Raw genomic sequence first — 26,809 nt, 5'->3', positions numbered from 1 at the left:
TAATTTTAATTCACTGCACACTGAATAATTCCATAAATTATAATAAATTATGTATACTTATGCATATGTATGTAAGTAAGTACATACGTTTAAACTGCTAATAATAACTAAATTATATTAACAATTAAAATTAAATATAAATATTGTCCTGCTAGCAACTTAAACTAAATTCATTTCTAAACCCACTTTCAGTTCGCCAGTAATAAAGAAAGTAAGTAAGTAAATAAGTAGGTAATTAATTAATAACTGAGAGTGTAATAATAAAATCATAAATAAACTAAGCACACACACACACTATCATCGTTTAGTATTAATCATCCTTTTAAGTATGTCCTTTCGCAACTTTACTCGCTGGCTTCATTTGACAAATCTCCAACCATCACCACCTTTCAGTCAATTTATGTCATAGTATTTTCTTTGGTAGCTTCTACAGCCGCCGTCCATGCCTACACCCACGCCCACCCCGCCAACGCCGCCTGGACCGGCACCAGCACCAACACCACCTCCAGCATTGACACTGACACCGCTCACGCCGCCTACACCATTATTATAGTAGCACCCACTGACGCTAGCTACGGCGTTGACGTTGATGCCGACGTTGCTGACGCCACTGCCGCCGCCGGCAATCATGGCCAGGGCTTTATTTTAGCTGGACGCGCCCAATGAGTTCTTCATGTGCGCTGCGGCTGTCGCTTGCACGCCGAACGGTGAACCACCAGCACCGGTTTGTGGGCCATTGTTGTTATTGTGATCGCCTGGTGTACGCGGTCCATTCTGCACAACACTGCTTGGGCCGCCGGGACTACCGCCGCCCATTAAACCACCAGCGCCCGTCGGGGAGCCTTGGCCAATGGCACTGGCATGTCGCTTCAACATCGGATGATTGGCCATTGAGGCGAACACGAGACGCTCTTCATAGTCATATTCGCAGAGAATTTTATTCTCACACAGGTAGAAACGATCACCTACACAGAATCTGCAATAAAATAGAGAAAAAGAGAAAAGAAAAAATAAAAAAAATTAATAAGGTATTGTAGAAAATTATGTTTATTTTTTGTTGTATTCTTAACTAGCAGCAAAGGAAACATTTCTTCCACTCGTTTGATTCGCAATCGAGTGCATTCGAGAACAAAGCAACATAGTAATAGCGATACGCCAAAGTGGTTTAGAACAAAAAATGGTACCATAAGCACTGTTGTGTGTGCACTTTTTCATTTTTTCTGAAGGCTCCTTTCAACGAAAGACAATACCCATCATCGTTCATTGACAATTGCCTTCCGTTCATTTCACCGACAGTCGGCAACGTATCTGAGAAATGCAAATGGAAATAATTTCACTTAAACTGGGAAGAGCTTAATGGAAAAGGACACACAAGTTTAAACGGTTTCTAACAATATTTACCACACAAAAAGCTATTTAAAGGAACTTGAGCAAACATTCCAATTTGTTCGCTTCAGTGACTTCTTGTTTACTATCTAAAGCGAAAGCATTTGTATTTTAGACATAAATACTTGGGAATAAGAAACTATAGTAGACTTTAGTTGTAAGGCACTTCATAATCTTCAAAATACACCTCTCCTCTATTCCTGCAAAGTTTCATGTGAATACTCCATTATTTTTGTATTAATACTAAGGATTTCAATCGATGGGACATAGAACGCTGAGTCTCGCCCAAACAATCTACAATTTCTTGTTGCTTCTTACACAGGATTTCATGCAGCAAAGAATTTTCGAACTTTTTCTCCCACCTGATAGCTCCTCGTCCTCCTCAACGACTTGCTTTGAAACCATTCGCAACAAGGTATTTCTCTTCTTTTTTATGCGCGTTCAATTTTTCGAATTTAAGAAACAAAGCAGCACTTCCTGGCTGGCTTACATATGACATATGGCTTATATATCGACATTTTCACGCACAAAAAAAAATATATATAAATTAGTCGACCACAAACGCAATCGTGTAACAACTTCACAGGAAGGTTTGGCGTTGTTTAATCGCAATATGGAGGAGTTTTTGCGCCGTTTTGTAACCGTAGACGAAACATGGATCCATCACCAAACACCAGAGACCAAACAACAGTCGAAACAGTGGGTTTCTAAGGGTGAATCGGCTTAATAAGCACACGAAATTCAGTTTTTTTCCGTTTTCTCCTCAAATTAGCTGTAAAACACAAACTAACTGACGCAGCACGTTCAAATTTTTACAGGAGTCAACTGACAGATGCCTGTTGACAGGAGCAGTATTTCTTTCTCAGTAAAACGGTCAGAAATACAAAAAGTCACGGACTTATTGAAACGCCCTCGTATATCTAAACTAAAGGGTATTTTTTAAGAGCTTGAGAACTCAAAATGATAATACTAAACAGAAATATTGTTGGAACTAATTTTTTTTATTATAATCTGGTAGATAACTTCATAGTATTTATTATTTGAATATGATATCTGGCATGTCCGGCAAATCTAAATCAGAGCAATTAGCAAAAATTTGACGCAACGATGGTCATTTGGCTTCAATTTTTACACAAGCTTTATTTTACAGGCAGATAAGCCAAAGATCCCATGTAAAATTCTCCACGTGGTCGATATACAAAAGTCAACAAGTTGAAACGATTGATGAGAAGATTTCGGCGTCTTCTTCAACACTTCTCCCTATGAACTTCGCGAACATATTATATTTATTTTTTTCTTTTTCCACAATTTGGAAGCCTTCTTCAGTTGCTAAACGATTTATGAGGACTTGCCAAACCTTGCTGAACGGAAATGTCAAAACAGTTTGCCATTCTCAGCTGTCAAACCTCTGTTATGTTCATATATCGATAGTTCCCATGCAGTCAAAAAAACAAGCCCTTTAGTTCTTTCTAGCAATTTGCTTGTTTCGATCTTGAGGGCCAGAACAATACCACTTATAGGAGTATATTTTTTAAAGTATACCACTAATGCTTGATTGTCTTGCAGAAGATCTACTTCCTGAGGCGCACCAATTTACTCTTTTTCGTTAATCAAATATATGAAATGTGGTTTTAGAAGACATTTTAATTCCAAACTTTTTACCTTCATCGCTGATTTTCAATCATTTTCTAGTTGCGCATCCAGGCACACTGAACAGATAGTAGCAGTGGAGAAGCTGATTTGATTTTTTTATTTATTTAGTATCTAAAGCATAGTACTAAGTTCGTAATTCACGTGAAGATACTGTCAAAATCCATACAAATTGCACTGCCGTGAAATATGAGTGAAATTTCATATGTATCTCATGTCAAAGTAGTATTCAGTTCACGTCGTGAAAATACCGCGTAACATGCAATATGGTGCCAGCAACATTTTTTCAAAACTAACACATATAGTATTACCTAAAATTGAGCGAAAACTGACAGTTCGTTTGCGAGTGAATCCTCTGAGGACATGGCATTTTAAAGCGAAACGTCTCCGCTAAGAGTGTAAGTAAACCTTCTTTATATTTTTTTTTTGTGTCAATATTATTGTCAATTGTTTCTGGGGCGATGATCATACATTTGTTTGCATACATTTCTTCAATTTTCATGCTGACGTTTCTTCTCATTTGACAATCAATGTTGCTAGCAACATTTCACGGCAAATAAAATGCATGTTGCTGATGAAATTTCAGGGCTGTGAATTTAGTATTATCCTTAAATTGTTAAATTGTATTCCAATTAGTTCTTTTATACACTGGGCGCCCCATAAAGTGTTTTTTAACATATGTTATTTTGACAGTGATCGCTCTTTTCCGCTGAAAATCTTGGCAGAAAGACAGTATCATATCTACACGGTACGAAGTTAATCACTTTACGTTTGAACAATGTTGGGGAATATTACAAAGTCAATGTTGCGTAGACCAAATTACACATTTATTGAAAATAAATAATTTTCATCACGCCGGCTATGGTAACAAACAAGACAGCAACTGGGGATCGGAAACCCCGAACGTGATCCTCGAAAAGCCAATGCATCCTCCTAGTGTGACAGTTTGTGATTGCAAAAGTTATTTCGGTCAACGGTAAGCATTACAGAGGCACGATAAACAATTTTTGTGGCCGGAAATTAAAGACATGGACTTGAACGATGTTGAATTTCATTAAGATGGTGCGCCATGCCTTGCAGCCCAGAAGAGTATTTATCTTTTGTGCAGGGGATGTTATGCAAGTAATCCATTAACGATTCCGGCTCTTAAGGCGAATATCGAGCAAACCATTCGTCAGATATAGCAAAAAACCGTCACCAAGCAAAACTGTATTAAAGGATGCGCTACTTCGAAGCCAGCCGAGGCAGCGATATGAATGAAATTGTGTTTCTCAAATAATAGGAATGTTTATTCTTTCGAAAAAACCAATAATATAAGGAAAACATTTATTTTTGTTATTTTTTTTTTATAAAAAAAAACAACATTATATGGACCACCCTGTATGTGTATGTGTGTACATATATCATCGAAGCTTCGTTAAAATTTCAGGAATCTCGTTATAAAGGGTGCATACGGGAGTTGAAGCCTTGCATATATCGTCCCCTTAGTATTAAAATAGCCTATAAATTGTTTGATGTTTTGAGAAAATGAATTTCAAACTTTTTGTCGAAAGTAGCTCTCACTCAAATCTCGTTATGTCTGTAAATATTTATTATTTTTGACTGACGTTTTGACCCACTTTGTGGAACTAGAATTTGACCAAATTTTGACCACATATAAAATCGACGATGGAGATTCCAAAAATTCAATAAAAAAATAATAGCCTATGAGCACATAGGCTATTGTTATACTAAGGGGACGATATGTGGCTATAACTGCCCGAAACCTTTCTTTTTTCTTTGCCTTTTTCAGATAAGACAGATATTTTTATGAAAAGACATGCAATTATCCTCACTATATGTGCAACTCACACCAATTTAGAAATCTCTAATTTTCTTAAGTACGTCCGTTCATTTGTTCCCAAGGTTAGCTGTGAATTGAATGCAAAACGTAAAGAGCATGATGAACGTTCTGACACTGTCCGATCTGCAGCATTTATTAAGCAAGTGCAAGCGCTCATTGGTGAGAACCCTTCAAAATCAACGAGGGTCCTTGCGAGGGAGTCAAATGTTTGCTCTTGTTCGCCGAGTTGTCCATGACGACCTCCGATATAAATCCTACGTTATGCGCAGAAGACATTGGATTGAAAGCGATGTCAGCATTGAGCCAGTTAGTAACGAAGAAGTAATGAGCGAAATTTTCAAAATGAAAACGAAAAAAACGCCTGGTTTCGACTTCATAACTGCAGAAATTCTTCAGAGATTTCCCAATAATTGTGTTACTTGTCTGTCTCAATTGATTAATTTGTGTTTTTTGTTAAAATATGTTCCTATGTACTGGAAGACAGCAGAAGTAATTATGATTCTGAAAGCCGGAAAATCGCCAAATGATGTGTCTTCATACCGACCTATTTCTCTGCTACCAATGCTGAGCAAACTTTTTGAACGACTGTTACTGACTCGAATGTTGCCGATTATAGAAAACAAGAGAGTTATTCCAACGCACCAATTTGGCTTTCGAAAAAATCACTCCACTATCGACCAAGTTCACAGGGTTGTTAGAACCATAGAGTGTGTGATAGAGGAAAACAAAGTTTGCGCAGCGGTGTTCCTTGACGTCTCGCAGGCGTTTGACAAAGTTTGGCATACGGGCTTACTCCACAAACTAAAATTGATTTTGCCCAGGAATTATTGCGAAATCCTTTATTCCTATATTACCTTGATGGCAGATACTTTCGTGTCAGACTTGACAACGCCTATTCATCATTGCAAAAAGCACGCGCGGGGGTACCTCAAGGAAGCATCCTAGGCCCTCTCTTGTACCTCTTGTATACGTATGACTTACCGGTTCACGAGCAACACGTTACCGCAACCTTTGGAGATGACACGGCTATCCTAGCAGTTGGAGAAGTGATCGAGACTACAACGACGAAATTGCAATCAGCAGTGAGTTCTATTGCAACATGGGCAAAAAAATGGCGTATCAGTATGGCGTATAGTGTACTCTGCTCTTTCACGCAAAACGATGGTGATACAAGATTGGATGGCTTAAAATTTCCATACCCAAATAACACCGAACTTATGACCACCTAACTCCCCAGACCTTAATACCCTGTATTTCTACGTATGGGGCTTAGTTGAGTGTAAAAAAATATAAGCATTATGGTCAATATGAATCATAAGCCTTTGATTTCGGTATGCAATCATTTCTGGAAATTATTGCAGCTAATGGAATTTCATTGATAAGTTAAGTATTTTAGTATTCTAGTCACAATTGAAAGAAGTTAGCTTTACGTAAGAACACCGAGCGGAGTTCATTACATAATTCTGCACACTATATAATATACAATAAGTTAATGTTAATGTTGTGTAAAATATTCGTGAAGTTTCCTTAAATTTTATTCGAAATAAAAGCTAAATAGTTCTCCTCTCAAGTTCTCCTCAATCATCATACGCACCCTGTAAATAGGCAATTAAGGGGGGAGCCTGGTTTATAAGGTCAAAAAAATTAATTTTTTTTTTTCCGTTTTAAGCGATTCCTAATATATTTCAGAGCCTAATTCTCAATATTTCCGTAGATACAAAGCCAAAGGTAGGCGAGCGTTAGGTAGTTACGCTGTGACCAAACAGCTATAGTACAAACTTTATCTTCTTTTCTCGACTTTTCATTTTTAAGATTTCTTTGAATTGGCGTACATGAATGAAAAAAAACTAATGAACCTTTTGAAATGAATCATAGCTTGTTCCCTTCAGTATTAAATTCTATTCTATTTGAACTAACAAAATAGATAACAAACATTTTTTCAAGATTTTTATACCAAGTTGAAGTGAATTTTTTTTTATAGAAAGGCATTTTTTTCTTTAAAATCTCCAAAAAGTTGAAATTTTGGAATTTCTCTCAGTTTTCTTAGTTCATATAGAATAAAAAATCATGATAATTAGAAATCCATTTGCATTATTTTCTTTAGATGATAATTATGAGCTGTATCTTGTACGCCAGTTGGAAACTCCAGCGTTGCAGCGCTCTACTAATTTCTATGTTAAACATTTTTTTCAACTTATTTTAACCAGTACAAAATTTGTTTATACTTTTTAAATGTTCATTAAAAGATAGAAAAAACTTTGCAGTGCTAAATTAATTTTTTCCTTAACAAAAGAAATCGCAAAGAGATGCAATTTTTAGACCTCATAAACCAGGCTCCCCCCTTAAGTGAACATTTAGCTTTGTATACGCTTTTCACAATAATGCTTCTGTACTCCGCTTTACATTAACTTGTATTAGGAACTAGATATCATGAATTCTAGAGCCGAAATTTCGATATAGGGGATTTCTATGCTGGAGGTAACAAGGAGCATTATAGCGAGGACTCACTGTAAACATACATATATGTATGTATTGTGGTAATCGTGAGTGCGACCAAATATCAGCGACATCAGTTAAATCAGCGCTACTTACAAAGGGCTTACAAATGTGTACACAAAGAAAAAAAGTAAAAAAAAACTGAGCAATCCAAACAGTGTGTCTCCATGATTTATGCAACATTTTCTCCTTCAACGAGAAATTCATATTTTCGACAATGACTGAACACAGTAAGTCGATTGACAGTTGCAGGCAAAAAGCAGAGAGCGACAAGCAACTGACGCCACACACCTACTACATGTGGCTGGTAGTTGATATTTTGGCAGGAAAAATATTTGTGTTTATCTTACAAAGCAAAAAATTGTGAAAACTCGCAAACAGTTACAAAAAAGTAACATCAACTAGCGAAGCACCTGTGACTCAATGTTAAGTTGGAAGAGAGAGATAGGCGCACCAGTACCTACTGGGCGATGTGATGCAGCAGCTGAGCTGCACCCCCGATATGTAAGCCAACATATCACTGCTCATTCCTTTCACCTGTCATAGTATAATCGCCGGCAGCGTCTGATGAATGTCGCTAGTCGCCCGCCCACGATTTTTTCACTACTATTACCAGTGTGTTAGGGTAGGGAACTTGGAACCAATCTGTGATTTTTAACTCTACAAAAAAGTCAGCAAAAATAGTGAACTCAAAAAATGGAAAAAAAATTCATAAATTCCAACAAATGAGTGCAGCAAAAAATTGTATTGGGCGTAACTATAGAGGCAGAATGCCACAAAAATGCAAACAACCAACTTTGATGGGAAGAAGCCGAGTAGTATTGTGGTGGAGTTTATAAATGGAAAACGGTAAACGTTTTGCGGCAGTAGCTGCGGGCACTTCCGGACACCACCGAGTTTACTTTAGTGCCCAAAGCTCCATCCAACATCAAGCTGGAGCAGCAGAAAGCTGCGCTGGCACCCAACTCACACCACGAAAACATAGGCAGACAGCAACAGTCGCACCCGAAACTCTCATATCGAAAGCATTCACAAAAACATAAAAAACATAAAAAAACAATAGTCAACATCAGCGACAATTCGGACATTCATATCAACACATCAAGCGGCAATATCGATGACGACAGGAAATTATGCAAACTTTATGCCAAAAGCAAAAACCAAAAAAATACCCAAAAAAAAATATTATAAAAAATTAACAGTAAAAACAATGGTCCACCGCACGCGTGCATTTTCTTTTTGCCACAAAAAACGATTTTTTTTTTTCAACTTTTCATTTTCTTTTTGTATGCCAGATTTTTTTTTTATTGTTTCACTTGTAGGTCTGCAGTTGAAGGCCCGCATGTTAAATTAACACGAACGTCACATTTCCGCTTGAACAAAAGCCACAGAAATTTCGAAAAAAAAAACCAAGGAAAAAATAGTCGGCCGGAGGCTGTCAAACGCCACTATGAAGTGGCCCTGTCGCACACGTGAGCGCATAAAGTCTATGAGAGATGGGTAAACAAGGATTGGGACGGGCAGTCATGTAAATTGCATGGCTCAATGATTTTTGGCAATTGAATTAATTTTTTAAAAATTGATTAGCTGCTGTTATGCTGAGCATTGCGTGAATTGGAAATGAATATGGAATTGTGTAAAAAGGACTGCACAGAAGACATAAATGAATGGGAGAACAGTTGCAGGACATTGACATTAACGCGTAATAATTAATCTCCAAAGTGCAGTATTTTCAATCAAATAGTTATGAAAATGGCAGAAGATATGTAAATTTACGAATTCATTCACACGCAGACGGTTCGACGTTACTGGAGCGACAGCGATTTAAATGCGACCAAGTACTTTCACACTACCGCCATCACCAAAAACAACAACAACTACAATAACAATAAAACTAATAACAATAGAATTAATAAAATAATAGCAACAAGAACTAATTGATGAGAAACTCGCAGCATATCAGCTGACTACTCGATTTTTGAAGGTAGTGTGAAAAGATCGAAAGTAGGATTGGATGTGTGCACTATCCTCTTCGAACCAAATGTGGGCTGTGTCGCCCTCTTAAATTTGGACAAACCAAAAGTCAGTTAACCTGGTGCGATAACGCTCGCCATTGCCAAATAAAATGTTTATCTCCAACCAAGCGCATGTTTTGGATCGCAGTAGTTGGCATTCGTTCTCAGCGTAAAGATCCTTTTTTATCTGACGTCAAAAATGCCTACGTTTGTCAGAATGGGACGGTAGACATGATAAACTGGTTTTGCTGCATGACAACGCCAGGCCACACGTTGCTAAATCGGTCCAAAAATATTTGGGAAAACTTGATCTAAAACTCAATGAACATAGAAAATGTGCCAGGTTTTCAATCGACCCGAAAATTACTCGCGAAAATTATATCATATTCTTGACATATTCGAAAAAAGATTATCCAGAAGTTCTCTAAATAACCGAAGTAAGGTCCAGTGACCCTAGGAAGACAGAGTGGGGGTGCTGCAGCCCAAGAAGTATTTAACACATCGATGTCATGTGTGTCCTGTAAATGTTGGAAGGAAGATGGATTGACCTTGCAAAGCTCTACTCTACTAAAAAAACTCGAAGTCAAAGCTTACTCCAAAAACATCGAGCGATTATTGTTTAATTTGGCCTAAATCGTTTAAATAGTTCGGAAAATACAATTCGATATGAAGTCATATTAGCAAAAATTACGAATCGGATACAAAAGGTGAAATTCCATTTAAAACTAAATTTTATTCCATAACGAGGTCGATTTTAAAAGCGCTTTTCATGAAACTACATTTTTCAAGACGGTCGAACTTATAACTCGAGCAAATCGCTACAAATTAACACTGACGATTTTCACAACTACAAGAACTAATGGATTTAAAAATATGCTACATAGTTTTATTATGTAAAATTTTCGGACTTGTTTTTTATTAAATTTTTAACTCAGAATCTCTACAAAAATTATACTTCAACAATTCTAAGTACTTTAAATAATCGTAAATATTTTTTTAAAGTACATTACAATTTGCAGTTGAAGTTAGTACAGCCGCGCGTCCTCTAAAAAATGTTAGTCGTCATTTGCAAATTGGCAGCCGTAATTTTTTTGTATTATTTAAAAAAAAAAAAATATTTATACAGTTTATGACACTTGGAAAATAAGTACCCCTCTCAGAAATTTTATTTATTCCTAAAATATACTTATTTTAACTTTATAAAGTTAAATTCATGAGCGGCCAGCAAAATTCATTTGAACCCATTTTACTTTACTTTTTCATTTCTTCAGAGAAAATTGAGAAATACTACTTTGAAGAAGTAATGGTCCGACCAAAAACATTTGAAAAGATGACAATCACATATTGTATATTTCGTTTAACAACATAAGAAAAAATTAAAAGAACATTAGATTATAATTTCATCAAATTTAGACTACCCAGTAATAAATTCTCATTAGAGCAATTTCAACCAAGGTTTGGGTTTAAGCTGATAGGAGAGAAAACTTTTCAATATCTACCGTTCAGCGAACCCATGGCAATATGAGATAGACATTTACGTAACTTGCACTGGAGTATCTATCCTTTTATATGCAAAAAGCTCTATGAATATGCCACCGTATGCTAGGATTAGTATATGGTGACTACTGTCAAACTAAAAAATAATTTTTTCAGTATGCATTGACATTTCATCTCAATTTCATTCTCATTTCGTCTCAATAACGTTTATAAATCTTATGGTGTTCAGAAAACTTATGGTGTTCAGCGATAAGACTCATTTTTGCCTTAATTTCTAAGTAAATAAGGAAAATTGGCATATTTAGGCTGAAGAGCAAGCCGACTATAGCTATTACATCCATTGAACACAACCGTTTGGTGCGGCCTATGGGCTGGGGGAATCATCGGCCTATATTTTTTCAAAGACAAATACTTTGTGATAAACCAGCTTTTTGGAAGCCAACGAATTACGAAGCAGTTGCGGCCAACATTTTAAAGGGATTATCTTTAAAAAATAAATGGCATGAATGGTTGTTCAAAAAAATAATAAAGATTGCATTTCAATAATTTAGTGAAGGAGTGAATGAAAAAAAAATATCTCTAATATCTTTAAAATAAACAATTAATCGGCAATTGAATAGTTGAAGCTAACATTCTTCCACCAAACACAACAAAACAGTCTGAGTCGCTGAATATTAGACGGTTAAAGGCAGCCAGGCAAGTGAAACATGCCCAGCAACAAAACAGGATTAATCAAAGGGATGTTAAGGGGGGAGCCTGGTTTATGAGGTCTAAAAATTGCATCTCTTTGCGATTTTTTTTTTTAAGGAAAAAATTTATTTAGCACTGCAAAGTTTTTTCTATCTTTTAATGAACATTTAAAAAGTATAAAAAATTTTTGTACTGGTTAAAATAAGTTGAAAAAAATGTTTAACATAGAAATTAGTAGAGCGCTGCAACGCTGGAGTTTCCAACTGGCGTACAAGATACAGCTCATAATTATTATCTAAAGCAAAAAATTCAAATGAATTTCTAATTATCATGATTTTTTATTCTAGATGAACTAAGAAAACTGAGAGAAATTCCAAAATTTCAACCTTTTTGAGGGTTTTAAAGAAAAAAAATGCCTTTCTATAAAAAAAAAATTCACTTCAACTTGGTATAAAAATCTTGAAAACTTTTTTTTATCTATTTTGTTAGTTCAAATAGAAGAGAATTTAATACTGAAGCTAACAAGCTATGATTCATTTCAAAGGGTTCATTGTTTTTTTTTTTCATTCATGTACGCCAATTGAAAGAAATCATAAAAATGAAAAGTCGAGAAAAGAAGATAAAGTTTGTACTATAGCTGTCCGGTCACAGCGTAACTACCTAACGCTCGCCTACCTTCGGCTTTGTATTTACGGAAATATTGAGAATTAGGCTCTGTAACTTTGTGTGAATATTCTGAAATATATTAGGAATCGCTTAAGGGTGCGACCAGAGTGAGCGCTGAAAGCCGAGCCGAGATTGTCAGTGCGATAAAGATTGTCAGTGCGATAAAACTGATTACATACAAGTCAATACAAATAAGCTTGTGTATAACACAGTGAGCGCCGACAAGAGCAGAGAGGAAAGCCGATGAGTGCGAGAAAACAGTTTCAAAGCGTTTTGCTCGCTTTTTTGGATTGTTGATGTTTACTTTTTAGAGTGCAGTTGTGTTTTTAACACACTTTTATTAGGTCGGGTTGTATGTATCTGTATGTATGTATGTATGTAACGGAATTTTTGAGCTTAATTTTCACTGGCTTCTAAAAATCTGATCGACTTGAAATTTTGCACACCTAATTTTGCATATCCTAATTCAGCTGGATATTTTCTTAAATCATTATATAAATGATGAAATTCACCAAATTCATTCCTTTTTAGTGTAATTGGATGTTTTCCAAACTCTTTTGTGTTAATAATTGCATTAATCACACTAGGAGAAGCAAAATACTCTTCATCAGATGAATCCATTACCGTGTAAAGCAATTTTATAAACACAAATGAACAACAAAATTAAATGACATAAGAGCAAAACACATGGAATAAACAGAATTTCAGCGCTGATTCTCGCATTCACTGTGTTATATACAAATTTTCTTCTCGCATGAAAATAAGCGTCAATAAGCTCGGCTCGGCTCCGCTCGGCATCAGCGTTCACTCTGGTCGCACCCTAAAAAGAAAAAAAAAATTGATTTTTTGACCTTATAAACCAGGCTCCCCCCCTTAAGGTAGTAAAATAAATTTCTAACTGCTATTAAGAATAGCTCACGTATATGTACAAAATTTAATTCAAAAAAATATAACACGGCATTTTAATTGTTTTAAATGAAAGTATGCGGATAACGATTTTTAACACATAAATTCGTCTAAAATAACTGCAAATCTCATTTAAAAAAAGTTCTGCAATCAATATGAAAATCGCCTAGTCAACTCTTCTGAACCATGATGAAGCCGTAAAGGCATTTTTTATTCCACAATTCGAAAAATATCTCGAATAAGAAAATAAATAAAAACAAGGGGGTATACAATATTTTATACGATGTTTTTTTTTTCTTCTTTCTGTGAAATTTTCATCAAAAACGTGTATTGAAATCGAAATCGATTGATACACGCAGGGCACTGCCTCCAAGTCGCCCAAACCACCCAAACCGAACATAGCCAATTGGTAATTTAAATATTTTATTTAGTGGAAAAATTGGAAAATGCATTTTAAAAATGCGCCTCAGCATTTCACAACAATGTGGCCAAACAATTGAGGTGAAACCAGCTTGCGTATGTGTGTTATCAAATTGAAGGCCAATACACTGCAGGCAACGCGCAAGTATTGCAAGTTCCCTCTCGGTGCCAATTGTTGTTCTTGTTATGAAGAAAAGCATATTAATAATGTATGCAATAGCGGCATATTGTTTTTATTTTGAGAGGGAAAAAGCAGAGAAAAACTGTTTAACAATCGGACAACAAAAGGGTTATACGCGTATAAGCACTGAACCAAAAAGGAAAGTAAAAGAATAGGCGCGCCCAAAAATATGCCACACAACGGAAGCGGAAATGGATATGCAGCGCACGACGGCGACTATGAATGCAATAGCAGTAGAAAGGAAAAAAATGTGTAGCCGTGGGTATTATAAAGCGCACTTTCAATTTATTCACAAATATTCAGGGATAACTGTGCGCTCACACACAAAAACCTGGCATTTCATGCGTGTCTATGTGTGTGTGTGTGTTAGACAGCAACACAGTCCGTCTGTTGGCAGTGTTACAAGCTGGCACATTGAAATTCTCTTGAGTGACATTTCGAGAATTGGCCTAATGCTATAAATTCAGCGATTTTCCATTAGCGTATCTCTCTGGATGCTGAACATGATTGCAATGTGTGAGAGCACGCGAGGGTGGAATATGGCCGATCAGAAGTATTTGTGGCACTTGACGTTGAAAAATCATGCCACTTAGAGGCAAAGTCAAAAGTGGGAAACTACATAGTATAATGTAAAATATAAGAGGAATTCGAAAGAGCGGCAAAGTCCAGAAATTGCCAATTTATGCGAATCCCTCCGACGCAGGACCAATCCTTCGCTGCTGCATAATAAATATATGCAACACAACAAATATGCATATTGTTACTGCCGCAGCACGCAAAACAGCAATAAACATGCATAAACACATACATACATACAAAACGGCTATAGTAAACCAACAAGCAAGAGTGAACAAAAACAAACCCTTGCCCCTAACAAACCTTTTCCACCCACGCTAGCGCACTTGTTGTTGCCTGTATTTGCTGCTGATTTGTATTCGCTTATTGTATGCTTTGTGCTTTGCGTTTATTTGCCACACTTATGCGATATCCTTTACTTTGCTTTTCGTCCTTTTTTATTGATTGTTATTGCCATATTTATTCTCGTAGTGGTGGTGTCGATTGCAATTTTCTTATATTGTAATAAAATTTAAACTGCCATTTTGGGTATTATTCGATGCGAGATTAAAAAGAGATTTACTTGGCACTTAAGGGCGAAAAATACAAAATACAACAAAGAATAAACAAAAAAAGAAGAAAGAAAAACGGCAGTCAATGTGGATGTGTGAAAGTTGAACAATATGGAGTCATATTTGCGAATGTGTAAGTAAGTTGGAGAAAGTGTTGTTGACTTCACCCTTTCTCAAATAAATTTATGGGTAGAGTCGATAATTGCCCATAGAAATAAAATTTTAATAAAGCAAACTGCTTAACACGCCATAAAAATGGACATAAGTGTGTGATATCAACGCAAAGTAGAACCGTAATAAAAGGCATCTGAAAGGTACTGTGAAAGAAAGAAAGATAATTTTTAAACCTATAGAAAGATAATATTTTAATCTATAGAAAGATAATCTGTAAACCTCGAGAGTAGTTGTTGTTGTTGTTGAGGTGGTTGAACATTTCTGAACTGAAATGCTCCTAATTAGTGACCACCACCGTTTTACTACCACTATCTCATGTGACGATGATGTGTTTTTTTTTTTTTCCAAGTCAGATCTATGTAGTGAGGTCCAAGTATAGCAGCAAATCCTTTATCTCGATGTCTGAGATCTCCTTAATTTGCTGTAGGAAAGGCTTACCGAAGGATCGAAGTCGTGCCCTGGCTAGTCCCGGACATTCACATAAATAGTGGAAAAGACTTTCCTTCGCCCCTTCCGTTTGACAGCTTCTACAGATAGGATTGAAGGGTAGATTGAGTCTAGCTGCATGATCCCCTACTTTCCAATGTCCTGTAAGGGTTGCAGTGATGCGTGAAATGTTTGGCCGAGAACATCCTAGCATGTCATTCGTCCTTTGGATTTTGTATGACGGCCATGTGTTTTTTGTTGTAATACATGTAGGTATTTGCTTCCATCTTCTTTCGGCTAAAGCATGATAGTGTGAAGCAATGGATGCTTTTAGTGTGTTCAGTGAGGTGGAGACTGCCACCGCCTCTGCTATGTCTAGTGTCGAACCCTTTCTTGCTAGCTCATCCGCTATCTCATTGCCCCGTATGTTCCTATGACCGGGAACCCATATCAGAGTAATTTCAAGCCAATGGCTTAGCAGTTTCAGCTCCTCTCTACACTGTAGGACCAGTTTGGATGAAATGTAGTTGGAGTCTAGGGCCTTAATAGCTGCTTGACTGTCTGAGAAGATAGCTACTCTTGCACCAACTTCCTTGTAGAGTTCTAGGGATTTGCATGCTCCTCTGTTCGCTAAAAGTTCTGCCTGGAACACGGTGGCATAATCAGGAAGACGAATTGATTGAGATAGGTTGAGTGGCTCCGAATGGAAGCCAGCTCCCAGACCACAGTTCATCTTAGAACCATCGGTATAAATTTCGATATCGTGTCTTCCAATCACCTCTCCTTTGCTCCACTCGGCTCTCGGTGGAAAACGTACCGTAAAGCCTTTCTTTAAGTTGAGGTCGGGGACTTACTCGAGACTATATTGATGCAAATTTTTTCAGGTTGGTAGTACCGTCCTTACATTGCATCGCTAAAATGCATCGCTACAAGACAGCTTTTAATTCTTAGACCACAATAATGGACCATTTTTGAAAGACCACCGTGACCAAAACCATACCCCACATAGTCCCGCAACCACCGTAAGTGCCAGATTTCGATATATTAAAAAAGTACTCCAAGAATATCTTTCCCAGATAATAGAAGCGATTCAATGTTTTATTCACTGTGTAAACTGGGGTCGTTTGGGACAACGAGTCTATGAAATGTTTCGAGAATTAAAAAAAAACGTTGGCATAAGTGTATTTTTTCAGAGAGGCGTTACTTTGAAGATACATCAATAGACTTGGATGTATAGAAAAAGATTGTATGTAGTATTTATAAAAAAAACGTAGTGCATTTGATGATATAAAGGCTTAAAAGCCAAGCATAAGATACAGCAAATGCGCAAATGGTGTGGAAGTTAAAGTAGTCCTGCGCATTCTCCGCTAAATAACTTTACTGAATCATATCTCATGATATCTCGTACCGGTTCATACTACAAAGCAGTTTAAAGCTGATATTGCGCTTAAAAAAAAATCGCGTTTGAATGCCATGAAGTTGTGTTACAGTATTCCAAAAGGAAGGTAAAAAAAATCCAATATATATTCTGTGGTAGCTCTATGCCCGATGTGAAAAGGCGGAACAGACGGTCAATCAAATTTATGTTGTTCGTGGACTCAAAAAAGCAGCGAATACTCGTAGAACAGCAAAAGCGGTGTGTCCAATGCTTCTGTTCAGGTAATATAAACGTGGAAGATAGAAATAGTAGAAACAGCAAGTAAGTACTTATTCCATCGTCTACCAACTATAGATTTGGTTTTTATTATATCTATTTTATTTATTCATAATTTCGTACATTTTTGTTAGATATTTTGCCGAGCTGCTTTTCAATTTTATGGTGTGCATCTAAATGTTGTATCGACCGATAGATGATTTCTTTATGAGGAGCTTTTTTTATAACATAAATACACTCGGAGGTTTGCCGAGGAGCAATCGCTATTGGAGAAAGCTCATGCCTACAGTGAGTTTTCATCCAAGCCCTACCGATTGCTAGTCATGCACAAACCATTCGGATACGCAAGATATCCTAACTACACATATATCTTAATTTCACCATCGAAATATTTATAGCGAAAGTCTCTCAGAAACGAGAAATTTTGGTTCTACGGAATTTAACATATATTCCATGGTATATTTCTTCAAAAATTATGGAGAAAAACTGGTGTAAAAAGGAAAACCGGATAACAACGTATCAGAAAGATTAGCTTAAGGAAGAATCGCTGTATGAAACTTATAAGTCTGTAAAATAGTAGAGGAGAATTCACAAAAGCCGACTGCACCAGAACTGTTCATCGAGGACTTCAATGTAGTGTTTTAAACATGCAGCATTCTTACCAAAAGCCACTCTTAACAACGAAAAAACACTAAAAACGCATATTTTGGGCCAAGCAAAACCAAAATTGGATTACAATTGATTGGGAAAGCGTGACGCACATCTTTTGTAGTCATTAAGAAGAAGAAGATTATTGCGATGAGTGCATTCGAGTTAGCGTTAGACAAGATACTACTATATACATATATATAGTAGGGCGGGTCGATTTAAAACTCGCTCATTGCTTTGTGAAAATCGTATTCTAGGGATCAAAATAAGAAACTTTGCCGAAGGAACCATACCTCTAAAACGAATTCTGATGTCCCCCAATTTGGGTCGAACGAAAAATCCCACTTTGACCTATTTAGAGTGCTCCAATGTATGACCGACCCCCACTAACTTTGGACGGCCAATTCACCCATGCCAGTGGCGCACCCCCTGGAACTCCCCTGGAGGGTTCCCCATACAATCATTTCAAAATATCACCATTTTTGGCCTTTACATGAGAAAAGAAACTAAAAAGTTCGACCCCAAATTGGGGGACATCAGAATTCGTTTTAGAGGTATGGTTCCTTCGGCAAAGTTTCTTATTTTGATCCCTAGAATATGATTTTCACAGAGCAATCGGCGATTTTTTTGCCTCCCCACAAATCGACCCAGCCTAATATATAGTGACGGCTACTTGAGAAGAGTTTGATCCCATCGATTGGAGAGCACTATTCATAGACAAATTTCCTTATTATTTCACTCGGCGAGCTGTTATCGTGTCGTAATAGTTAAATGGACAAACTATTTTAGAAATTTCATCAATAAAATTTTCAAGAAAAAAAAAAAATGTTGGTCCGATATAGAGATTCCGACAATGAATGAAATGCCCCAACTTTAATTAAATAGAGAACTTTTGACAGATTTTGAAGGTACGAGTAAGAAAGAGGAGACGGTCAGGCTCTAGCTGAGTTGGATCGGATCTTTGTAGATGTTTTGTATAACGAAACTGAAAAGGCAACACTGCAATGTGGACTATTAAAGTAAGTAAGCGATAAGTACGTACGCATATACCACTTTGATCAAAAATTTCCCGAAACAGCCACCAGGTGTCGCTCTAAATCAGATGTTTGAGTACTGTTTTCTGTTTGTTAGGTTGCCACATCTGTGATTAACATTCCGACGCAAATTTGATCGCCATTGCTTGTCATTTATAAAAGTTACACCCAGTTAATACGGACTATTATTTGGATATTATGAGACGTTTACGTGAAGCAATTCGCCTAAAAAGAAAGGATTTGTGGGAAATCAACTCGTGAATTTCGCACCAAGATAACATCCCGTTGCACAGCGACATCATTAGGCGTGAATTTTTGACCAAGAACGAAACGAATACCATCCAACAGTCATCCAATTCATCAAATATGGCGCCCTGCAATTTTTTCAACATGATCGATCCAAAGACCCCACTACGAGGAACGCGTTTTAACAGCCGAAAGGAATCAAGGGAAAAATCGAAGACGGCTCTGATGGCTATACTGAAAATAGAATTTTAGAAATGTTTAGAGAGCTGGCCCGAACGCTGGCTTAAGTTGAAGTGGATGGGTTAAAGTTGCTTTGAAGGCGATAATATCACTTTTGAGGAACAAGCTGGTATTTTGAAGTTTCTGAATGTACTTATTCCGGGAAACTTTTTGATTAAGGTGGTAAATATGTACAAACTCGTATGTAAGAATATTCAGAGATGATAAATACCTTTCATAAGACTTATATTTTAAAATTTTTGAAAAACACACACTGGTTTTAGGAGAGATAGGGACAAGCTCCCCACGCGGCATCACAATGGGCTATGAGCCTGAGTGTGTCCCACAGGACAACCGCTTCAACCTAACCTTCATAAGACTTATAAGAAATCAAAAATAAGAATGTATTTGGCCTTAACTTAAAACAATAAATTAATAACACAAGCCCACAAAATTTTTTGTGGGGCTGATGTCCGATGTATTTTTGTGCGAGGACACAACTCAACAACTCAAAGTAAGTTCTTTTCTCGAACACCTGGCGTAATAGAGAATTATACTCAAATTAATATTCGAATCTTCCACTAAGTACAGTAACCAGTGCAATCGAGGTAGCTAATTACAAATCCGATGTCAGTTTCTCAAAATTCAAAATTACGGACTCAATAATGCGAGCTAAAGCTCAAAAGTTGAATCAAGGCCGTAAAACTGAACACTCTGGAATTAGTGGAGCCCCAAAAATTAAAAACAAAAACTGACTCTGGATTTGCAATCAGCGACCCCAAAAAACACCGAGTAGTCAGCACACAGCGTATCGTCTTTAGAGCAAACAAAAATGCATCGGAAACTAGTCTCGTATCACAAACAAAAATAGACCTATGTAAAGAAAGTAACAAAGATTCCAAACTTACCTATGATTACATTGCTGGCAAGCGAAACATTCCAAGTGATAGACATTTGTGCGCGCTCGCATCACCATCTCAAACGCCGGTATGACTTTACTGCAGGCTGCACAATAACCGGTGTTACCAAATAATCTAAATATAAATACAAATTCAAATATTTTCATAAATATAATATATTTACATACAAAAATTTATTGCCAAAACATACCTCAAATAATCTCTTTTGCACAACATAAGATTGCCTTTCGTGTAGAGCGTGGAACCAACTTCTCCCAAACGACAATCACAACAACCACATTTGAGGCAATCCTCATGCCACAGCATGTCTAGAGCGCGCAGCAAGTAACGATCCTGTATGTGTTTGCCGCAACCGGCGCACAGCTGACTACCATTGCCATTGTTATTATTGTTGGCACTGCTATTTGCATTGCCGACAGCGTTAACGCTGGTGAGACCGTTGTTGTTGCCATTGGGATTACCAATATTCGGATTGCCATTGCCGTTGTTGGGATTTTGCGCATTCTGTGGATTGTTTGGACCCATGTTGGGTTCCGTTTTGGTGATGTCCATAGTCATCATCTATTCGAGAGAAGAGAAGGAATAGAAAAATAATTAAAAATGGCATATAAAGGGGCACATTCACATTTACGTATAAGTATATGAGTGTTGGTGTGAGTTTAAAAGAAATGGGTTAAATAAATTAAGGGTTAAGAGTATGCATGAGCGACTAATCTAAAGGGAAATAAATCTGTGTAGGATTTTTTTTTTTTTTTTTTTTTTTCACTGATTAAAGTTACCTGAGAGTGGACAAAAAAGTTTAAATAAATAAATTGGCGAAAAAGATTTATCGCCTCATCTAAAATTGTGGGAGGCGTTGTTGTCATTTTTACTCTTTGGTTTTATAATAAACCATTTTTATTACATTTTTTGTTTGCTTTATTTTTTTGTTGCTTAAGCATTTACGCCTAATAAATTAGCTAAGTTGATGCTTTTAATTTCTCGGATGCTAAATATAAGATATGGAATGAGATGCGGAAAAATCGCGTCGTGAATGGTTCTTTGGCGTGCAGCGTGCGACCTCACGCGTCTACAAAGCTGCCGCCGCCGAAGATACCACTTTGAAAAAGTCATCATGGAAATAATTGCCACCACTTGGCATCGCTTTGAATTGGTGTGCTTGAGAAGGGTTGTAATGTCGACGGCACTCAAGGTGATGGAAGGGTTGAAGGTGCGAGCTGGCTTTTGCGGGCATTTGTTTTTCTTTTCTTGTTTGTTGGCGGAAATTAAGCAGGTAGCAGCGAATAGTTTGAGGCATTTGCGCTCACGTGACATTACGCCGCCTTGTAATGAAAAAATATGTAAATAAAAGTGTAAAAAAGGTTCGAATTGCATTTGCCGACTAGTATTTTGCACAACTGCAGGGAAGTAAAAAGGAGGAAAAGGATGAAATAAGGGAATGAAAAGGTTTGTGAAACCGTGCTAATTTCTTAATTTTTTTTTCAGATGAAAACTTTTAAAGTACAAAACTAAACAAGAACTGTTTTTGAAATAAGAAAAAAAAAAACAATCCTAAATTTTCATCTAGCTTTTGAAATTTTAATTATCGATTTATTTTAAATAAATAACAAAAATGATGTGTCAGTAGTTTAGCTCGACCGACATCTCAAACTTTCGCAGCCTAAAATTTTTGATATAAACATAAAAATATCTCAGCCACAGCGTCATATACAAGGTGGCACGAAATTAATCAACCCTTTGGAAGACTTACAATTTTTTGCAATTGGCATCGTACGTCCATATTTAACACTCGTGAACTAGAGAGCTGCAGTATACAAGCAGGGAGGCAATTAAGCGCGTAAATGTAAAAAAAAAATTGTATCATTCGAAATATTTTTTTTTTATTTAGTAAAAACGTTATTCAGAAACATAATTGGATGATTAAGTAAGACAAGACAAAACTATCCCACGTTCGCACAACTGTCGGTTCTACATTATCCGAGCGAACCGGATTTATATTCAATCAAGGACTGCCACTTCAGCAGCATCCCTCAAAAATTTATGGAGAAGATTTTGTGCTGTTGAAACAACAACAATAACAGAGAACAAGCGCGCATATTTTTTCCATGAGGCCGAATGAGGCCGTTCAGGCAGTTACTGTGAATAGTGTTCGCTATCGTGAGATGATATCGAACTTTTTATGGCCCGAATTGGAAGATATGGATGTGGACAATATATGGTTTCAACAGGACGGTGCCACTTGTCACACAGCTAACGAAACAATGGCTCTTTTGGACGAAAAATTTGATGGCCGAATAATCTCACGTCGCGGCGATGTCAATTGGCCGCCAAGATCATGTGATTTGACACCGTTGACTTCTTTCTTTGAGATTATTTGAAAGAAAAGGTGTACGTCGATATATGTGGATAAATATATAGTATGCCCAAGTACAAATTTAAGTGACAAAAACCACTTGACCTCTTGAGGTTTCTGGTACCACAAGTGATAACTTCAGTCAATTTTCCAACTCCATCAATTGGAAGTTTGAAGAAATTCGTTGCGTAACAGTTAGCATAGTCGTAGTCTTTGTTTTATTCGCTCATTCATCTCTCATTTGCTAGACCATTTGCGGATCAGTGTTTTAGCATTATTGAGTGGTACCTCGCTTTATAAAGTATTAATTATAAATGATTTAGTCTTGACTCTCAGAATACCAAACTGTAAAAATTTTTTTTAAAAAATAAGGCATTGAAACGTTTGTCTATAACACAGCTTTTTAACGCTGTAGTTTAGAGAAATTCACGGATATTTTAGGAATCAAATTTGCATGCTAAACTTGTTTACAGCCCTATCATAAAAATACACACTGTACATTCATACATTTTTGTCTCTATATATATCATACTATAGTATTCGCTCCTCGGCAGGCAATGGCAAACCTCCGAGTGTATTTCTGCCATGAAAAAGCTCCTCATAAAAATATCTACCGTTCGGAGTCGGCTTGAAACTGTAGGTCCCTCCATTTGTGGAACAACATCAACACGCACACCACAAATAGGAGGAGGAGCTCGGCCAAGCACCTAACAGAAGTGTACGCGCCAATTATTTATTTTTATAGTATTCGCTTCCAAATATTACCGCTATAGAAAAATTGTTGGCCATTTTTATAATCAGGCTATTAATTATAGTCCAACATGAGCAAAAAAAAGAGTTGATATCCGACCTCAATACGCCCACTTTTTTACCTCTATTATTCTCCTCAACATTTTTCCACTTTGAAATCCGTTCGGGCGCAACAAGAATATTTACAAAACTCTACAGCATTCTCATTCTCATTACAAATTTAGCCACCAAAGTAAATCTACACAAGGTGGTGGCACTAGAGCAACAAACAACAACATTTATTTTTAATGTCAAATGTTCCATCAGAATGGTAACAAAAACTTTGACAAATCAAGCTGCTCCAGTAATACCACCTTGTATAGATTTGCCTTGTTCGCTACAAATCGCAAAAGTGAGCAACAGCACAACTAGGAAACCAGCAAAAAAAACAAGCCACAAACAAATGTACACACAACGACAACTGTTCTCCATTCTACTGTACGAGTACTTGTAAATGAATACTTAGCAACAATTGCACTTATGTTCACATCTCCGCTCTCACTTGCAGATTTTCCATCCAGTCCAAAATTCTCCTGTGCTTTTTTATCGCCATTGTTTGATGTTTTCGTGCCAGCTTCTTAAGCCATTCCAAGGGTGAGATGCCAAGGGGTGGAGGCAGAGTGCTCCGTGGCCGATCCAATGGATTGCCATGTGGATGGAACCTATTTCTCGAAAAAGTCACCCGACAAGCCATAGTCGTTGCAGTCACCAGTTGTGGAGGATGTTTACCAAATTACAAAGCACCATTGGCGAATGTCCGACGAAAAAATTATTGATGCTAGTTGTGTTGTTAGTTGTTACTTTTCCTTTTAATTTCTTATTTTTTGCGCTGTGGATTTCCACATTTCTCCATTTCCTCCTTTACGTTTACGCAGTTACTAAAGTGTTTTTATTTTTACTTGTATGCGCTTGTGGTGAATAGCCTGTACACAGAATTTCGCTTTGGTTACAACTCTGACACTTTTTCGCTTTGGATATGTTTCTTTTGACTTTTTTGTAATTTATTTTCATCATTCAACTATTAAAGGGTCTGTGTTATGACAGCTGACATCTGACACTCCTTAATCTTTACTTGTATTTTGGAGTTAGGGAGAAAGGAGTACACATTTTATATTTTTAATTAATACATTTAATCCAAACCAATTAAAAATTATTACGTTTAAAATTATTTCATATGTATAACAATTTTCTCGCTGTAAGTGAAGTTATTTTTGTCGGACATACAAATAAAATGTAGAAAATATGATGAAAATGGCAGTTCCTGAACTTCTAGCACAACATTTTTTGTGTAATTTTAGATTTATTTCTTACGAGTGCTCAAATTTATATCATTATAAAAAAAATTCCAAATATATGTAAATAAATTAAGTTGTTTCAGTTATTGAAATTCACAAACATCAGTGGAAAAATACTGTTCCACAATTTGGCCTTTGTAACTTTATAACTCCTCGTTGTGTATTAAATTCATTAAACTAGTATTGCCCGTGGTCGATAATTCGACCAATAACAAATCTCACCTACTCGTACTACTTGGTTTCTAATTCAATTATACGAGTACCATGTAACTACATATATGAAGGTTTCAGTTTATATGAGAGGTGCCACAACCACTTTTTTTCATTATTTTAGCTTTTGTGATTCCTGGGAAAAGCGATTTGGAAATTTCAGTTTGTAAGGGAGGTGCCACGTCCCCCATTCCAACACCTACCACTTTTCATCATACGTAAGTTCGTTTCGAACGAACGGTACACTTAAAAAAAGGGCTTAAATATTTCATTGTGGCGGCTTTATATAATGAATAGTGAAAATAACCCCTTTAAAAATAAGTGTAAAAGCCCTTTCTAAACATATACTGAAACTACGAGTATTCAATAAATAAAATTTTAAGCTATTTAACAATATACAAGGTAAGTGGTATAAGTGTGGTAAAAGTTCGCGACTGATGAAAAGCTAAAAATTCTAATAAGGATTTCAACAAAGAAGCGCCACTTCTATTATTTCTAATTCTTTTACTGGTTTTTGTTTATTCCGTTCAGTTGTGAGTTACAGAAAGTCAATAAAGAGAAAATTCGGTACCTTTAAGGGGGGAAGCTGGTCTAGAATTTTGAAAAAATGGAAAAAAAATTTTTTGTCTTAAAAGGTGCTTTAGGGTCTTAGAAATAATATACCAAATGAGGGATGCCAGCAAAAATGTCTAAATGCCCAAATTTTTCATTCGACGGCAGTGCCTCGCAGGTATGCCCCGAACGCTACTTACAACTTTAAACGCGTTTTTCTCGAAATCACTTTTTTTAAACTGGCCGAAGACATAACTCGAACAAATCTTTACCGATTCTTACGAAATTTTGACAATACATTCGAAATACCTTTCTCCGGAGACGTACGTAGGATTTTTTATTTATATTACATAGTTTTTTTTTAATCAACAATTTTATGTCGTTCTTTATAGTGAAAATTGTAACTTTTTGTTCAAACGTGCACCATTTCGCGAAAAAACAAAATATCGAAAAAATCCTACGTACGTCTCTTTCTGTTGTTATATAGAAACTAAAAAAATTTTATTTTTTGATCCAGGACAAAAATTAAGGAGTTTACGTCTTCGGCAATGGACCCACTAGAAAAAAAGGCGCCTTAGGAGAACTGCTGGACAGCGGCCATTTTGAAATTAATTCAGACGAAAAATTTTGTATTTGTACCATGAAAGCTATATTATTAAACCTATTTCACAGATTTTCGATTGATTCCTTTGTTGAGTCAAAATAAATTCATAAAATATGCCCATTTTTTGCGCTCTAGACCAGCTTCCCCCCTTAACAGTTTTTTTCTCTCTGATTAAACAAGCCAAGCCGCTGAAATTATGAATGGTGTTTATGGTGCCGATACCGTAATAGCTAATTACGTGCAATTTTGGTTTCGTTGGTTGCGTTGATGTCAAAGAAAATGTCGAAAAAATTTTGGATGTCAAAAAAAATGTCAAAAATATCGATAAAATCACAGAATTAATCGAAGTTAGCTAGCATTTTTGTAGTCGTAGCATCACCCAAGAGCTAAAGATCGACCATAAAACAGTTTTAAGTCATTTGCAAAATAATCACCTTCGAACTCTGTAGACCGCTTTACACAGCAATGAAACATACAAAACCACTTACATTGCCATTTTTGGTCGAAAATTCCTTTACTAAGTTCAACGAGTTCTTTACTATGTATTTTCACATTATCCTGGTCGATCACGATGAATTCCTTAAAGTGAAGGCAGCATTAGCCTCTTGGCGTATTTTCATACATCACTCTCTTTTTACGCATATGAATTCAAGCAAAATTTAACGCTTAAAAAACATTCAAATAAAACATCTGTGATGCCGAAAACATTTTCTAGATAAAATAGTTTTGTAATTTAAAATTTTTATAAAATACAATATTGCTTTTACTAATGGAGTAGACTTATCAAGGAAGAGCGAAAGAGCTGATT

The 26,809-nt window shown here is 36.5% G+C and overlaps 1 protein-coding gene across 1 annotated transcript; it reads right to left on the bottom strand.

Annotated features, from left to right (window-relative positions):
* Positions 1-550: 550 nt before the first annotated feature.
* Positions 551-24,397, bottom strand: LOC128858465 (LIM/homeobox protein Lhx2). Its single transcript, XM_054094763.1, has 4 exons — positions 23,843-24,397; positions 20,389-20,759; positions 20,187-20,312; positions 551-976 (listed from the first exon to the last, which is right to left on the bottom strand). The coding sequence occupies exons 1-4, from the start codon at positions 24,032-24,034 to the stop codon at positions 646-648; spliced, it is 1,020 nt and encodes a 339-aa protein (XP_053950738.1). The 5' UTR covers positions 24,035-24,397; the 3' UTR covers positions 551-645.
* Between the last annotated feature and the right edge of the window lie 2,412 nt (positions 24,398-26,809).

This window comes from Anastrepha ludens, chromosome 3 (genome assembly GCF_028408465.1).
Source record: "Anastrepha ludens isolate Willacy chromosome 3, idAnaLude1.1, whole genome shotgun sequence".
NCBI classification, from domain to species: domain Eukaryota; kingdom Metazoa; phylum Arthropoda; class Insecta; order Diptera; family Tephritidae; genus Anastrepha; species Anastrepha ludens.
The sequence above is the reverse complement of the archived record's forward strand: the minus strand, read 5'-3'. Positions and strand labels throughout refer to the sequence as shown.